The 19,129-nt window shown below is 36.2% G+C and overlaps 1 protein-coding gene across 2 annotated transcripts in view; it reads right to left on the bottom strand.

The window, feature by feature from the left end:
* Positions 1-944: 944 nt before the first annotated feature.
* The window catches only part of PLXDC2 (plexin domain containing 2), a 490,381-nt gene continuing 472,196 nt past the window's right edge, over positions 945-19,129 (bottom strand). For both annotated transcript variants that reach the window (XM_027847979.1, XM_027847980.1), the window contains one exon: positions 945-5,769. In XM_027847979.1, the coding sequence (XP_027703780.1) occupies positions 5,653-5,769 (117 nt within the window). In that variant the 3' untranslated portion in view covers positions 945-5,652. The remainder of the gene's footprint in view (positions 5,770-19,129) is intronic.

Here is a 19,129-nt window from a genome sequence, read left to right as displayed (position 1 = left end):
ATGTGATGCCAACAAGCTAATTTGTTCAACACTTGGTCAAAGAAGATTACTTAGGATCAAAAGTTGCATATGGTTTAAAGCCCGGGCAAAGGACTGTGATTAGAAACAAGGAAAGCAATACGCTCCTTCCGTTAGATTTTTGGAATTCTTTTCATGATCAGGTGAACAAAACATTTAATAAACTGGGCATCGTGAGGATTCTAAGAATAAGTTAACAGTATAATCCAAAACATTATTCAGAAGGACTGACCCAATTGAAAAGAAGACCCCAACAAAGGACTGAGTACATAAGTGATAGCTTGAAATCACTTGGTTGCCACCAATTACAATGAAAAATGAATTAAGCTGGAGGAGAATAGTCTTTGTAATGAGAATGAGAGTATTGTCATCTCCTCATGTGTGTACTATACTTTGTCATTCATAGGACATTTTCACATGCCTTATCCAATTCGATCTTCATAACAACTCTAGGATCATAAGATTAGAGTTGGAAAGGACCTCAGAAGCCAGGCAGTCTAATCAACCAATAAGGAAAGTGAAGCCCAGTTAGGTTATGCAATTTGCCAAAGGTTATGTATGTAGTAGGCATCAGAAGCAGATATTGAACCTTGGCCTTTAACTCCTGACCCAGTGCTCTCCCCTGCATCACAAACTACTGAGGTAGGCAGATTTTGTAGTCCCCCATTGTACAGATGAGGAAATTAAGGCTCTGAGAACTAAGTAATGCCTAGGATCACACATTTAGTCAGTGACAAAGCTAGGCCTAGAAACCAAGTCTTAACAAATCCTTAGTCATTGCTCTTACCGCTATAGGTGTGTCTCTTTACCAAAAGAAGTTTATCACAGTATTTCAGACTAGACTTTTTTTTTTTTTTTGGGGCAATTGGGGTTAAGTGACTTGCCCAGGGTCACACAGCTGGTAAGTGTCAAGTGTTTAGCCTGAGACTGCATTTGAACTCAGGTCTTCCTGACTTCAGGGTCAGTGCTCTATCCGCTGCGCCACCTAGCTGCCCCTAAGACCAGACTTTTCTGAATGGAAAGCCCAATCAAGTCATTTTTCAGAATCATCTCTGGATAACTTGCATTATAGTACAAAGAAATATGTTTTATAGCAAATTACATCACCAGATAGTGCTATTTTCAATACTCAAATCTCTAAACGCTCACATACTTCAGACAAGGAGGTTGTCTATTACCACTTTTTAGGTAGTTAGATAAATCTGTTGCGTATTTCTTCCAAAGCTGTTGATCACAATTGACTCAGACCTTTTTATCTTTTGTAGTTCTTGCCATGTAGTCCATGCCCTGCCATACATTTTTGCACAGGGGTCAACCCATAATACTGAAGTTTTAATAGACCTCCTCATATGTCATAGATACTATTTAGGGATTTGGATGGTCCAACTATTTTTCTTCCTCCTTATTTGACTGACTCACCTCCTTTTCTGGGCATAAATATTTCTGTTGTTATCTTTTATGCCCACTCCCATGGAATTTTCCATTAGTGATATATTGCAATCTATCAGAACCCATTACAAATTCTACTTTTGCCCACTGGATGACCCATTAGAGGAATCCTTCAGGGACTGAAGCATTTCGTGATTCATAGGTACATTCATGGCCATACAAATATCAATGTTAAAAGGATGGATTTTTGTTTCAAATTAAAGCTTAAGGTCATTAAAAACACCTCAAAATTTCCCAAATGCAATGCAACTAATTATCCTACTTCTTTTATTTTGCGGGTTTAGTTCACTATTCAATTGCAATAGTTGTTCAGGACATATATATGGATGGAATAGATGTCAGAGTGAACAAGAATTATCATAAAAAAACATAGAGACGATCTCATTAAGCTGCTGTGATGGCGAATGCTGGGGAGTGGATAAAGGGCCTAAAATCAAGATCACTTCTTAAAGAAGTTTAAGTCATTTGCAAAGATTGATGAGATAAAAAAAGCTAAGTAACTGTATGCGCCAATACCTGATTATCTTGTCAAGGAGACTAATTTAAAATATAAACTCATTTTAAAAAAAAATCATAGAGTAACATGGTGAAAGAGTTGCTGCATGATACAATAGAAAATACAATGAAGTAAATGCAGTAGGCCTTGAGATGAACTGTCTGCTTAATAAAACCATTGATTTATCCTTAGCTGCTTCAGAACTGGTAGATCGCAAAAATCTAATGAAAATTACAGGGAATCGGGGAATCAGAATGCCTGGGTTCTAGGCCGTAGCTAACTATGGCAGAACATTTTCGTTTTCTGGGCCTTCTCTTCCTCAGTTATAAAATGAAGGAGTTGGATTAGATAATAAATGAGAAAATCTAAGATTTTACATAGCTAGTACAGTATGTTAGGTCAACATTCCTGTAAAGATTATACAATTAAATTAATATCCACCAGGAAGAAGGCATTGTGTGTTGTGTATGTAAGTCAGTCCTGTTTGATGCCTGCTCAAAGGAAATATTTATAAGGCTTAAATTGTAACAATTCATTTAGTGAAATGGAAAAGGGGATGAAAAATATTTATAAAGGTACTAATCTGTCTATTTTTCCATCTTAGTATCTGACTTTGGTTAAGTTCCCACATTTATCTTTTCTAATGTGAATGTTGACGATTGTAATAATCAAGGCAATGTCATATTCTCCATCTTCCTTATGAGGAAGGAGGTCCAAAGGGGTTAGATAATTAGTTTATGGCTTTATAGCAGTCCAGTAACAATTGTTTAACATCCACTTGAGAAGTCTTGATGTCAACAGTCAAATTTATGCCAGGCTCATTAGCCCTTAGTCATATTGGAGATCCACAGCATCAGCTCTCACTATACACTACAGTAGCACAGTATAATCAAGTAACATTTCAACTTAATTTTCTCCATTGGTGTTTTTTTCTTTTGTTTTGCTTTGCTGTAATTTCTATGGCTATTAGATATGTGTGCCACATTCAAGTTATTAATGCATGTTATTAACACATTCACACTCTATAGAAAATGTCCAATTTTCATTTTATACTCTAAGACACCATTTTCTTTTGGTTCTGCAGGGGAATCTAAGCACAGAATAGGGATATAGAATAAAAAGCAATGAAATAGAAAGCATGAAAGAGGAAAGATGTCAGTTAAGGTTGTTATCTTACTATCAAAATTATAATAAGTCTTCAATCTGATCTGAGAGGACTTCTTCCTGATAGCCCCCTCCAAATTCTGATGTGTTTCTACTCTAAGGTTGTCTTGAATGTTTCATATTTAGGCAAACTAAGTAATTCAGATTAAAGTTGTGAAAAATTTTCACAGAATTATCAATCCTTACAATGCATCTGAAGGATGATACGCTATGATGGACTTTGGAATATCTTCTATTTCCTCCATTGATGTACAGGAAAACATACTTGCATATAGGCTTAACAGAACTATTTGTCAATTACTGCCATTGGAAGACAAATTTATTGTAAAAAGCAACCAGAGCAGAGCGTCTCATCTCAGAAGGAGGTTGTCTACACGATCATTAAATATTCTTAGAGTACCAGTTGCACCAGTAGAATTGGCAAGTCATTTGGTTATTGCTACATAACTAAATCTACCCCACAAGGCATGTGTTGGAACAGTTCATACCAAATAAGAAGGCATATGGCTGTAGGGTGGTCATCTTAACCTTCATTTTAATTTGCTTCTCACTTTTTTAAGATGACTGTTACATAAGTCATGAAAAAAGGTTAAATGCCATGTTGGATAACTTAAAAAAAAATAAAAAGTAAACTGTGCTATACAAAAAAAAAACAGTACTGGTTTACTTCATGAAGACAGTTATTAAAGAGAATCATGATTTATTAGTGGATTGAAGTCATTGGATTCAGACACTGTCTATACATTCTAAAATGTTAGTAAGGTGCTACTTATAATATGTATATATTATATATATACATACATATATATATATGTGTGTGTGTATATATATAATATATATACATGTGCTACTTGAGACCTGAACCTGCAAATGTTGAACACCGTACCTTAACAGGAATCACTTTGTACAGAATGTAAAGGGTTCATAAGTCAAGATGGCAATGGAATTATACACACAGTATTTGAATTTCAACTTTAGAAGTTCAGTGTATATAACCCTTTTCCTCCTCAAAGAATGTTTAAAATTCCTTTTCCCAGGGGGATGTTCACAATCTGGATTGCGCTTAGTCCAACCAGGCCAGCATAACTGGTGGCCTCATTTAAGGAGTTTTTAATGTCTTCTTAACCTAATCTGGGAAGGAAAGGGTTGATGTGAGTGGAAAAGTGGCTCATGTAGGCAGGAAAACGTATGGCACTGCAATAGAATGAACCACTTTCCCCATGGGACATAAAAATATTCTAATATTAAGGATTATTTTACAACTCAATGGAAATATGCAGTAATGCAATCCATTTTCTTTGTCCAGATGACAAAATGCAGTCTTAACAGTCACAAGAGCCTGCCTTGTGTTAGCTATAAACAAAAATATATTTATATATATATATTTATATTTATGCAACTACTATGTGCTTTAAACAAAATTACTGTATGAATCAGCAGGGTTCTGAAACATTTTCCTTTTTTTTTAAATCTCTGGGGATGTGTGCTGGAAATTGAATGGCTTCTTAGGCAAGAATCACAATGAAACAGGCCATTAGTGCTGACCTGGCAAAAATAAAAAATAAAAAAAAAACAAACCCAAACCCACACCTGTTTGTTTGAAATCCCTCAATAGTTTTGCTTCACAAAATGCCTGAGAAACTTTTCCTGTTTCCTTTCCCTTCTATCAGCCAAGACCATCTTTCACCTTCCTTCATTCCATAGGTAGACTATGCAGGCAGCACTTCTCAAAAAAAAAAAAAATCCAAATTTGACATTCTGATACAGAAAGTATGCCTCGCCAAAGAGGCCTTTGGGAGCTTTTTTGCCAAAGGTTCACCTAAAACTTGTGATGTCTTTATAACCTGTAGATAGAGAGGATTTGTATCTCCGAAAAAGTGGGAGGCACAATTTTATTTTCCTCTTGAAAAAAATGGTCCACACTTTAGAGTAATGAACTTGTTTGAACAGGTGAGTATGGATGGTGAAAACCAAAATTCTACTGCCACTTCTCAATTTGGAAGATTGGAAGTTGCTTGATTTACATGTTATCACTCTTTTGCCTGCATGAATTGGTTTTGTTCTACTATCTTAAAATACTAATTATTGTCTTCTCCTTTAAGAACATTGTCCATTTGCGAAACCTATTACTTTTGAGACCCCAGAAAACATATAAACCAAAGGGGATAGAACCCTTGTGAACTAAAGCTTTATTTCTTCCCTTGATTCTTATGCAACCCAACACCTAAGCCAACAGCAAGACAGTCATGTCAGAATTCTGACCAGTCCACTGGGGATGTCCTAAGTGAACTGTATGTCATTTCATTAAAGAAAACTACTGCACAGCATAATATGGTGTTTTTTGCAAATTCCCTTCCCCAGCTTTCTCGGGCAAGGCTGATCCGGAAATCGTCCACTGTTCAGGCTACAGCAGCTTAGGGCGCCTTTATTTTTTTCTTTGTTTTTAATTTTTTTTTTTTTAAAGATATAGGCAAAGTTAAAGTCTTACACCTGTAAGCCAGTACTGGTGTTCTGTCCTAGAAATTTTAACACTGCTCTGATACAATAAAACCTTCTTTTTCTCCAACAGGTTCAACTTCAGCATATGCAGGGTGTCCAGAGCCTCGTCGAAACTTCATTGCTGGCCATCTGCTGGGACGCCGCTGTAGGGGAAAAAAACAACAACAAAACAAATATAAAGAGTAAGTGCAGGTAATCTAAATGTCACAAAAAGGGGAGATCTTCAATTAATTTGTTTTAAATAAATTCACAATGACATTTAATCACCTACTTTCTCTTTAAGATAAACAACATGATATAAGCATTAGACATAGTGAGTATAGAACTGGCCTTGGAGTCAGGCTGACCTGGGTACAAGCCCTTCCTTTGTCACAAATTTGATCTCTTGGTACCTCAAATGACTTTCAGACCGTTAAATTGCATAGTAGTTGCAAATCTGCATTGTGTAAAGGGACTTTCATCTCTCAAAGTTCCCAACACCAATAAAATTACAACTCGGGATAAAAACAAAAAAAAAAATATTATCCTTCAGCCCCCCAGGATCTTCTCCCACAGTTTGTTTCACTGAATAGATGACAATTCAAAGCAATCTCCCTTACATATAATCTGTTCTACTTTCAGACATAGTAATTTATTATAGGTGGAAAAGGGTCAACAAGAATGTAATTGGAGTCCCCTGAATCTAGAATCAAAAGACCTGGGTTTGAGTCTAGGCTTTATGTAGTATGAGATAGCTGTGTGTCTTGACGCGTCATACCCTAAATGAGCTTTAGCACTTTATGGTTCTTTAAAATCTTCTATTACTCAAAATTCTCACGGAAGACAGTTTGATTCCCAAATCAATAGATGCTGGCATTTGTAAGCTGAAGACACAGGGACATAAAATGAAATGTTTTTATAAACAAACTCATTTTTTAATTAAATTTTATTTTAAAATAAATCAACATTTGCTTTTTCTCTCTCCCAACACCTCTTAACACCCTTCTCCTAGCCCGCCATTAAAAAAAGGAGAAATTCATGTAACAAATATGTATAGAGATTTAAAACAAACTCCCACATTGGCCGTGTCCAAATATGTGCTTGTCTATGTCTCAATCTCTACTCTGAACCTATCACCTCTCTTTAATTATGAATCCTCTGGAATGGTGGTTGTAGACAAACTTCCTAAATAATCAGATACTCTTATCAGAAATTGAATTTATCAACCACTTTCATATTGATGATCAAAAAAGAAAAAAAATTTTCTCTCCCTTCTAGGAAAAGAAGTGGCTTCCTTATTTACTAAAGAACACTACTAAAATAAATAATTAAATCATAGGGGAAAAGATCCTGAAATACTTGAGAAGGGACTAAAGTAATGCCTAACAGGTATTTGATCCATTTATCAAAGTTTTTCTGATTTCATGGTAGATAAGACAATAGATATTGAACAAAGGAAATTCATCACTATATAAAGAATTTTAATATGAAAAGGTTAAGTATCATCACAGATATACTGACATTTGCCAACTGTTTAGTTTTGCCAATTGCTTGCCACTGTTGGTAACTAATATCTTTGGAAAGAAGTTTTTACATCAGGAAAGAATGAGTATTAACTTTGTGTCCTAAGAAAATTCCTATCAAAGTAATTATTTTGGCCTGATATAATTTTATTTAATGTGTATTCAAAATGTAGGCAGAAGGGTCCGCCTTCATTAGCTCATTAGGCCTCCTGACTAGTGCAGTCTAATTATCTATATTTTCTAAAAGTGGAAATTAAAACTAAAAAGGGCTACAAATTAACAGTTCAGTCCCTGAAATGGAAATTACCATCAATCAATTGATAATTACTAAAATTCAGAAGTATAGTTTTGCATATTAGTCTTTTCCTAGTTGACTGGAAAAGATAAATATATCCCAGTGGTTATAAATGTATATTTCACCTTGTAGACTGTTTGTTTATGCTATGGAATAGTTCCGTAATTTCCAATTCAGTAGAATGGAAGCCCTTTTAAATGAGAAACTTTCCTGTTTTTGCTTATGTATATCCTTTCTCTAGCACAGTGCTTTGTAGTATTAGGCATTTTATAAGTGTTTTTAAAATTAAATTTATTTCAATAGTGAAGTGAGCAATTATGGTGTTTTGAAAGATGGAAAAAAAAGTCTCTTCTCTCAAAAGCCTGATGTGCTTATATATCTCACCTGTAGTGGTAGTTCTGAAAACTCTCATTAGTCAAGCTAAATCTTGAATCAAAAAGGAAAAAAGATCAAAATTTCTTTGAAAAAAATGAGTGCTAACTTGCATCAGTTTAATTATTTCTGCAACTCAAATGGATTGTAAAAATTCACTAGTATGCGAGACTTTCAGCATTTAGCTCTATGGTTACAATGTTTTTTCTTTTTGTTTTGTTTTTGTTTTTTTTGTTTTTAACTTTTTAATCCTAGAAAATGTGGCCATGAGCAGAAGGTCTCCCCTGAAACTGGTGAACACTTTTGGCCAGAAAATATCTCCCTATTTTATGCATTTCTTAACATTTATCCTCAGAGAATTTTTGAATGATGCTAGCTCTGTGATTGTCTTGATCACTGACTTTTTTTTTTTTTTGGCTAGGCAATGGGGTTAAGTGACTTGCCCAGGGTCACACAGCTAGTAAGTGTTATGTGTCTGAGGCCGGATTTGAACTCAGGTCCTCCTGAATCCAGGGCTGGTGCTCTATCCACTTATCACGGACTTCTTAAAATAATTTTAGCATTGGCAAATAAGAAAGCTTGTTGAAAGATGATTCAATTCAGCAAGATTATATATATATATTAAGAGCCTGCTATTGTTCAGTCTTTCTGTCGTGTTTGACTCTTCATGACACCATTTTGGGGTTTTCTTGGAAAAGATACTGGAGTATTTTGCCATTTCCTTCTTCAGCGCTTTTAACAGATGAGGAACCTTAGGCAAACAGGGTTAAGTGACTTGACCAGGGTCATACAGCTACAAAGTGTCTGATGCCAGATTTGAACTCAGGAAGAGGACTCTGTCTCATTCTTGGCACAACACTCCATCCACTGCGCCACTCTACTGTGCCATTAAGAGTTTACTATGTGTAAAATACACTGCTCTTGTCCCTGGGGATTAAGAGATAATTCTAATGAATCAAAATGTTTCTACTATAATTGATAGGAGAGCCAACATAGAAGTATAAAAGCATTCCAGGAGCAAAGCAGTGCCTCATTTTGTGTTAATCTCCCTTACTGGCACACATTTTGGCTTGTTCAAGGGAGGAACACTTCTATTTTCCAATCTTAACCTCTCTGGTCTCATCTTCCTCATCTGTAAAGTGAAAAGTTTAGACTGGAAGTGCCGCTGATGAGTCTTCCAACTCTAACTCCTACGATCCTCCGAGCTCCTTGCCGATAGCATGCAGTAAGCATTTCATTATTGCAAGTTGGATTGTACTTAATTGAAATTGAATTGGAACATAATGCAGAAGAGCAGAAGACAAGGAACTTCATGGGGGGGCAGTGGAAGTGGAGGTAGGACTTGCTTTAAGTAGTCACTTTGAAAGATGAGCAAAGGATCACAAAAGGTGCTTCAGTGACAAAAATATCAACCACGTAGGTTAGTTATTTCCCTACGTTCTGGCAACTGACTTTGACTTCAGTCATGTTAAAACACATGACTACATAAAGTAGTTCCTTCTGCATAGGGAACTCATCTTTGTATTGTAACTTACACTACACAATGCAGCTTATAATCTCTCTATCAATTAACTAAGAGGCCTGAAGCCTTTAGAGACTGAGTGATTTGTTTTTCACAGTTTGTAAATGTCAGGGATGTGGGGGTGGTGGTGGTGCAGAATAGGGAGTTTGGATCTATGCTTTCTTGGGTATAGGGTAGTGGTGTCAAATTCAAATAGAAACAGGTGAGGTACTCAACTGTACATAAGGATACTGGTGGGTCATATATTGACTTAGAAAACTCATGCTTATCCATCTATCTATCTATCCATCCATCCATCCATCCATCCATCCTAATATTTCAATATATTAAAATCAGATAGAAACTCCATTTTAATCTTCTGTGGGCCGCACCCCAGAGTTTTGGGGCCTCATGTAGCCTATGGGCCACGTGTTTGACACATTTGACATGATGAAAGTCATCACGAGAACTTTCTCTACCATGGAAGGTCAATCAGCACTTTCTCCACAATTTATAGGTTCAGAGAGTTGCCAAATTCCCAAGAGGGTGACTTGCTCATGGTTACCCAGAATACATCGGAAGCAGAATTTATACCTTGGTCTTTTGACTCCAAACAAAGGAGTTAAACTACACTAGGCTGTCTGTACTCTGTAGAATTTTAGGATTTGTGGAAGAAAAAGGAATTTTTGAATTGCTGCCAATTTGTTACAAAATCTGAAAAATGCCACATAACTGTTTCTCTTTTAAACCTATCTGTCCTACATATGCCACATGCTCTTCCTCCACTGCTGATTATGAGCCCTGGAAATGATGAGCAAGTATAAATAGCTTTCTTTGTAGAAAATCTACTTTTTGCTAGAAGCTTTAGGAGAATGTATAATCTATATACACAAATCCCTAGATATGCCTATACATAGGTATATATATGTGTGTGTGTGTGTGTATATGTATATATATAGACATACATGCTATATGTGTCCGTCCACATATTACATATATATGTATATATATATAGAGAGAGAGAGAGAGAGAGAGAGAGAGAGAGAGAGAGAGATGTGTGAGTGCATATACACATATTATATATTTCCTGTCTCCTAGTGGTTGCTCTTATTTTTCTGTACTATGTCAATTTTTCATATTTAGACTATCCTGATGTGTCAAGGGAAAAATATGTTAATTATTCATAACTTGAATCATTTTTCTGTTCCTATCCTGTAGTTGCTCTTCCCTGAACAGAATAGTTTCCTTTTATTCCTTATAAATCAAATTAATGGGGCATTCACTGCATCTATTAGAATGACTGAATTCCTTGTTTCTCAAAGAAAAGTATGTAATGGTGCCGCCATGCCATGTCCAGTTACACATGTCAGTGGGAGGGAGCTTTGTCATGAGGTACTGGAAAGCTTAGAGAAGACCTTAGCTCAAATCCTGCACCTCCACCACTTTGCTTGTATCTTGAGTCCTTGATGAAGCTACTTAGCTTGTATGAGCTTCCGTTTCCTTATCTGCAATTTGAGTAAAATACTATATGCAACTTGCTATGTTCACAAAGTTGCTGTAAGGGAAGTACTATATATATCTATATACAGATATGCATGCAGAGCATATTCTAAAAGTCCTAGCTCAAATTTAATCTATTGTTGTTCTGTCATTTTTCAGTCATGTCCAACTCTCCATGACCCCATTTGGGGTTTTCTTTGTGAAGGTGCTGGAGTCATTTGCCATTTCCTTCTCCAGCTCACTTTATAGATGAGGGACTGAGGCAAGCAGGGTGAGGTGACCTGCCCAGGGTCATATAGTGAGTAAGTATTTGAGGTGAGATTTGAACTCAGAAAGGGGAGCCTTCCGGACTCCAGGTCCAACACTCTATCCACTGCATCACCTTACTCCCCTTTAATCTATTAAAAGGAGATTATTAACATTGCTATTCACACTGGTTACTTGGATCAAAAATAATGAATTTAAAACATTTTGAAGTTATAAACGGCTTATAATAAGTTTGGCAGACATAGTGCTCTATCACATCTAAAACTGTTTATATACATTAAGCTTTTCAGCTCAGCTTCCAAAGTGGTATTCCCTATTTGTCCCAGGGCCCTGTGCTTCTGATTGGTGAGAGAGTTCACAAAAATCTCTCAGGCCTCAGTCCTATACTGGTCTAGTCAATACTACCATTTCTGGGAAGGATAGGTCATGTGGTAGCCTTCCCAGAGAAGAATACCCCTCCAAGGCCACAGCTCCCCTGTTAGAAAGTAAGCTCCTTGAAGGCAGGAAGTATTTGATTTTTGTATTTGTATTCCCAGGGCACAACAAAATGCTTGATATATGCTCATTTGTTAATTTATAGATAACATATGCAGTACCACCCACGTTTTACAGAGTAGGAATCTGAGACTGACCAAGAGTAAGTTGTTCGCCCAGGTTCATATAGCTACTAAATGGAAGAGCTTGCATGTGAATTATAACTATTTTTATTACCCACTTTGACAGATAAGCTGTAGCCTCTTTTATCATTTACCTTCTACAGTTAGGTACATTGATGAGCATATTTGGGGTGATTAGTTGGTTATCATTATTTATTACTAACAGTTTTATGGGATTAGACAAGACCTGTGATTACATTGTTTTAGGAAAATCTCTCTACCATGGCAGATCAGCACCTACTCTTGCAACTTATAGTCTTGAAAAATTGCCTTGGAGCACTGAGAAGTTAAGTGATTTGTCCTGGTCATTCATTCAGTATATGCCAAGAGCAAGACTTGAATCCCATCAGCTTCTTACCTCTGAGACTGGTTTGCTATCCACTATACCAAAATTAAGGCCCTGTTCCTTATAGAAACTGAAAGTAGTGAGATTAAAGATTTGTAATGTTATATAACATTTGTAATTTATTAAAATCTTCACATATTCATATCTGATTTCTCCAACTATATTATCAGCTGTTTTGTGGCGGAGGTGGTGTATTGATTATTTTTTATCCCCTGCAACACCTAATATATAGTTCCTTGAACATTATAGGTACTACTCTAAAGCTAATGGATTTTTCTTAAGGTACACTGACATGACATCAGCTTTATTTGGTCTCATGACTTGTCTCCAGTCTCATACCGATACGGAAAATTGTTCATGATCTCCTTAACCAGAGCACCAATTTTGGTTCACTTTTTGCAAAAGGAATTCTAATCTGCTTATTTGGCTAGCAAATGGGGGCATCCAGCACCTATTACAATAATCATGTCACTTTTAAAAGGAGCCTCTCTGTAAATGAGCCAATTCACTGTTGCATAGTGATGTGGTTAAAAGAGTAAGGGAAGGCTGCCTTGAGTTGTGAATATTCCAGTAAATATCTAATGTGAGTTAGAGCTGCCTGGAAATGCAATCAAACTGGCTGAATTCCTCATTGGGGGGTGGGGGGGCTTCTTATAAAACAGGTACTGAGTACACTGACCCTTGTGAATTAAGGCAAAGAAAAGCTTCTTTTGAAACTAGAAAGCAACTAACTTTTCCAACTGCTCTGACCTTTGGAAAATGAACATGTATGAGTGTGGGGCTATTTACTGTCATCATGACAGGGTATTTTCTCTAACATATAATTATAGAACAATTAAAAATATAATAGCAAGTGACCTGGGTCTCTCCCAACTCCAAAAAGTGATTGGAATTCAGTTGAGGATTGAAGATGATGGCAGAACAAGTTCACAGATAGCCACAGGCCTGAAACTGATTGCTTGCTAGAAGGACATTTCATTTCTCACCATGCAGTCATGCATGCACACACACTTATTTTTGGTTATTAGTTTATAAAGGGTACCAAATTGCATTCAAAATAGGAGCCTCTCTCCCTCCTCCCCTTAAGGTGATTCAATTATAGCAAATAGGCATTTATAAAATCATTACAATTACTTGATATATTAATCTTGGCCCCACACTGACTTTTGTAATACTGACCAAGTTTTGTTTTTTTAAATTGCAAGGAAGTGCAGAGAGACCTCTCTGTGAAGAGAGGAGGGAGGAGGTGAAACACCACTGCATTTGTAAGACAATGATGCAGAAGATTGATTATGCAAGCTCCAAGCAGATGCACTCATCACCATCATCTCTACAAACAGCCTTTAATTGGCTAGTATCATCCTTTAATCATTTCTTGTTCCAGGCTCTTCAAAAGTGAACAGCACATTGCTGTCTTTTACAAAGATTCATGTAATTTTTATGAAAGCTAGGGTGAGTATCATGAATTTCTTCTGTGATAAGAAAGCGCTGGTGGCCATTACAAGTGGTATTATGTAAGCCATCATCACTACACAAGTACTCTTAATAGCTGATATCCCAGGAAATGACTTTTATAAGAGTAGCATCACAAAAGTGGTCAGTGGTACTTAGCACAGTTGGTATGATGGATCCCAGTTAGTTCCTGTGAAGAAAGCTGTTTTCATTCTGTGATTAGCTCTATGATATCCTGTGCCTGGTTATCTAGTTAGGGGGTTACTCTTGCTTTTCCTTCCTTTTGTCTGCTTTTTAACCTTCTCATTGTCTACCACAGAGAGTGATCTAGAAGAAGAAAAGATGGAAGCTCTCTGGTCATTTCTGTATCCCATAAAATCTGCCATGAAAATACTGTTATTATGTTGTGTGTGGCTTTCATCTTTGACGGTGTCTATCCCTGTTCTCATTAGCACAAAGAGAAATATACTATGGCAAGAGAAGAATTTTGATGCATTCTGAAAAAAAAGAGTTCACTTCCTGAGGTCGATGGTATCATTCTTAAAACTCTCTAGCATAGAAGAGTCAACACTTGTACTTATTCAGCGATTTAATAATCCTTATGGGGTCAGCACTTATGTTAACTTCCATATTTTCAGTCTTGGAGGACCTATGGTTTCATCAGTGTTCATATCTTTTATACTAATGCAGAGTACAAGGCCTCTGTGCTTTAGTGGAAGGTTTCGTGAGCAGTGTTGGCACCTGGTGGCCAACCTTGTGATGATAAACCTCTCAAATCCTACCAAAACTAGTTCTCAGGTGGCAGAGCCACATTCCATATCTGTGGACTCAGAGCCTTCTTGATTCAGGAAACATAGCATTGTTCAGTGGCTAGAGTACTGGATTTGGAATCGGGAAGAACTGAGTTCAAGTTCTACCTCAGACTTCTGATAGCTTTATAACTGTGGCCTGTTTACTTTACCCTGTGCTTCAGTTTCCTCATCTGAAAAAATGAGGGCATTGTACTGAATGGCCTCTGTAGTCCCTACTGGCTCTGAATCCAAGATTCTGTGACCTGGTAGGGCTTCTGTTCTCTTACATTATTAACTTTAAAGAATTCATTTTCAGTGTCCTTCTATGATGCCACATTGTAAAGGTTTTCCTTATATTAATGTAAATGCTTCTCCCACTGAAATCTGAATTTATTACTTGTTGTTTGTCCTAGTGGAGATAGAGATAAGCCAGTCAGCCAATAACAAATATTAATTATTTGTATCTGAGGAATGATAATACTTTTAAATTTTATTACATTTGGCCTACCCCCTTCATCATTAAATGTTTTGACTTTAAGAAGAAAAATGCACAAAATAACTATCACAAATTAATTCTGCTAACCAGTTCAAATTTGATAGCCATCATTAAACAGCATTTTATCCCAAGAAGCCATAGATTAGTTCCCAATTTACCTTGGAGACATTTTGTTTGTACTTAGTTGTTTGCATATTGTCTTCCTCCATTAAATTGGGAGCTCCTTGAGGGTAACAATGGTTTTTATCTTTCTTTGGCTCCCCACCAGTAGGCAATGAATGACTTGACTGAGTTATTGCTAAGTTATTTTCTATAAACAATTTTATCTCTTTCCACTTTATTTCAATCTCATTCTCTTAGCAGTGATGTGAAATCTACACCTAGATCTGTCACCATCTATATATTTCTATCCTAAGCTTTCACTTGATTTATCTCTGATCAATTTTCTAAATATATTCTAGTTTTTGTTATTGGATTCATTTGCTTCTCTCAGTTTCCTGAACAGAGAGAACCTGCTGCAATCTTTTTTTTTTAAATAAAAACCAAACAAACAACAGTTTCCTGGGTCAAAAAGCAATCCAATATTTGCTTTATTTTTTCATTATTTTTATAAACTTATCATGTGGCTTTGTATCCACTAGATGGTGACTATTTCCTATACTAGTAGCTTCCTTTTGCAATTTAAAGAGTTCTTTCCCCTTATTTTATGAACAAAATAACATCATGGTTACTATAAAACCTTAGTCACTCAGCCATTTAATTTGAATGTAAATCTGAGTAGAAATATTTTAGTAGCAGACTCAACTTTTCATGGGAAAGACAAAAAGTGGATATGATTGTTTTGCAGGGACCCATTCAGAACCCATAGAAACAAAAGGCCATTTCTGCTCAAGAAGGAAGGTGAATGTACTTCCTTTTCTTTTGACTCCAGACGGAAGGATGGTTGTGAGACAATGCTATTTAGTGAATAGAGAAATGTGAGGAGAAGAATGGACTGGCTGTCCTCTTAGTTCTTCCAGGTCATGACTGATATTTCCCCCTCCTGAGACTATTATGGAGAAACAAGTGCTTTCTGTGTCTTGGAGATGACTCGACTCAGCTATATCTCTGTCCAGCACACAGATGTTTCAACATGTAAGAGACTGTGCTTGCCCTGGGTTGGAGAAGGGGAGGAAGAAAATGCATTTTTCCTCTCAGCCCTCACTAGAGTGGAAAGTGTAGTAATGGTCAAAGATTCAGGTGAAATTAGGAATAGAAAAAAATGTTAGTTCAGATTTTAAGATAAGCTTGTTTAATGAGTAGTTCTCTAAATCTCTGTGTGCTGCCTATGGCAGAAGTGGATTTTTAGTACCAGAGCTGTGAATATAGTGTGCCAACTGCTTTAATAGCAGTCTTAGAAAAATGAGCTTTAGGAAATGAACATTTTAGATTGTTGTATGCATTTGCTGGTTAGGAGAATGAGTATCTGGCTAAGTAAGACAGATATAAAAGCAAGTTGAGTTCACACATGTTTAGTAATGCCATATTAGATGCATGATGCTAAGCATGGGGGTTACAAAGAAGGAAAACATTACAGGTATGAGCGTTAGCCTCTCAAAATTTTAAAAAATCTATTTTTTAGTATTTCATGTAGTGGAAAGCACTCACAAGGGGAGAGAAAAATTTCAAGCTAGAAGGGACATTGGAACCTTTTCATTTTACAGATGAGAAAACTGGAGCCTCCCAAAATAAACTGATTTGTCTAAGGTCATGGAAGTAGGTGCCAGAGCCCTATTTTGACCTCATGTCCACTAAACTCCAAACCTCAAGCATTTTCTACAGCATTACTATTGAGGTCAGAAGACTCATGTTCCTAACCTTTGACAATTCACTAGCTGTGTGGCTTTAGACAAGTGATGGTGTTGTTGTTTTTCTACTTCTCTGGACCTCTGTTTCCTTCTCTGTAAAATGAGTGGTGATGGACTAGATCCGAAGTGTCAAACCTAAAACCTGCAAAATTCCAGAATGCAGCCCCAACCAAATTATGACAAAATTGAAAAACATTTAGCAAAATTAAATATATGTGTATATACACATACTTGTGTTTTATATCTAAATCTATATCTGTATAGAAAGACATCTACATATATCTGCATCTGTCTGTCTATTTCCTAGATAATGCTAATTACGGTTTTTTAAGTCAGTATGTATCCAGCAGGGATCCATTTCTATTTGGTTTTATCCCACAGGCCTAGATGAACTCACAGGTTGCCTCAATTATGAACAAATTCTGATTTCTGGTCAATGTTACTTTGTAATTTTAAATTATTCCCTTATTAGAAAGATTTGCTTATGGACTTCCTTGGTTTCTGAAGGCTTTGCTGGTATAACAAAATAACTGTCAGTGCCCATCTAGATACATTTGGAGGAGATAATCAGCAGAAGAATGACCATCAGGTGCTAAATTTTCTTGGTCTAATAACTCACAAGTCACTCATTGTGGGTGGCATGACCTACATGGCAAAGGGAAGCATTCCCATACGTGAAGCTTTGAGGATGTAATACTTGTCTAATAAATTACATTTTTTTCTGACAGATTTTCTACAGCTACTTGTACAGAATTGAATGACTATGTCAAGCTACAGTGATTCAGAAACAAGAGGTAAGGGATTTAAGAGACTACCCAAGAACCCTATTGCCACATAGCCATGTGAATTTTGATTTGGGATGGATCTCATTCTAAACTGAAAAGATAAAGATCTGCTGTAAAATGGGTGGAGTAAATAGATTTGAACTTCTTTATTATCACTTCGGAAAAATGCATTTATGTACTCAGATGACCCATGCTTTCCATTCTCCAAAATGTTCAACCTTCTCTAAAATTATACCTATGATACTTCGCAGATTTCCATTGTGAAGGCAACGTTGTATGGCAAATAGATGAGTAGAGTTGGTGTCAGGAAAACCTGGTTTTAAAATCATCCTGATACACACAAACTGTGAGAGGCTGTGAGCAAGTCGATTAACTTTTGTCTTGGCTTCAGTTTCCTAAACTGTAAGATAGGGATAATGGGAGTACCTGCCTTACAGGATTGATGTGAAACTCAAATGAGATTAAATGGTGTATGGAAAGCATTTTACAAATCTTAAAGCATGTTGGTATTATGTTAATATTGTTAAATAGCTGTTGTACCTGCACATTGGGACAATGTCTCAATTTACTATGCAAGGCAGGAGAAATAATTTATTCTCAATGCTTCACTCATTTTAAAAAAGTACCTAATTAGTAATATATCTATGCAATGGTTACTATTAGTAAAAAACAAAACTGTTATTACCCATGCCCTGAATTCACTTCCTAGTCATGTCACGTTCAGTACCATGAAAAATCAACTTTGCCCAGACAAATCCTAGATCCTGACTTTATTATATTTATACTAACTAGATGAACTATATTAAAATTGTTATCAGCTGATATTTTTGAGGATCATTAATCCTGATAACATGAATCTGTTAAAATTAGTCCTCCAAAAATAAACGCTGTTTTCCCAAGCAACTAGAGGATGGTTACCATGTAACTTGTCTGCAGAGACACAACTTTTCAAATATACCAGGTGTTAGACTATTCAAAGTACAAATACCATGTTTAAAATGGCATTACCCAACCTGGCATAAAGCACCTCACTGGGGGGCATTATCAATTAAATTAATTCATCTGTTTTTCCCCTTTTTGAACCTCAGAACTATTCCCCCTAATCCATTAAGTCCCTAGTTCTGAGTCATTTAAAAATAATAAACTTCATGTGATTACTTGGGAAGGAAATAGAGCAGAGAACTTAGTGGAGTAAAAGGCTTGTTATTCCTAATGATTATTCCCAGTAAGTGGGAGAAAAAATATTGCACTTCATTAGGAAAATTCTTCTGATAATGGTCATTTAAATTAAAATAGTCTTTCCATAAGAATACTGTTATTCTGGAGATTTTGCACACAGATAGATAGTTATATATCTATCTATCTCTATTCATATTGAGATTGATAACAGTCACTTTCACTGAAATGCCTGAGCAAACCAGAAAGGCCCCAGTAAGACAATATTGGAAATAGTTCATATATAAGCTGGCAAAAATCTCATTTCAATCCATTTTCCTATGTTTCTATTTGTATTTCTACAAAGCTGTCATCTAATAATGTAGTTCAAGGGATTGAAGCTGACCCCTTCTCATTATAGTTCTCTTGATCTTTTTCCTTTCTTGTAGTAATTTATCACCACTGAGCCCTCCTTTGCTTTCCCTAAGAAATTAAAAAAAAAATAATAATCAGGATTCATTTCCCTCTGAACTTTCAG

This window comes from Vombatus ursinus, unplaced genomic scaffold (genome assembly GCF_900497805.2).
Source record: "Vombatus ursinus unplaced genomic scaffold, bare-nosed wombat genome assembly UNPS02005459.1, whole genome shotgun sequence".
In the NCBI taxonomy this organism is placed as follows: domain Eukaryota; kingdom Metazoa; phylum Chordata; class Mammalia; order Diprotodontia; family Vombatidae; genus Vombatus; species Vombatus ursinus.
The sequence above is the reverse complement of the archived record's forward strand: the minus strand, read 5'-3'. Positions and strand labels throughout refer to the sequence as shown.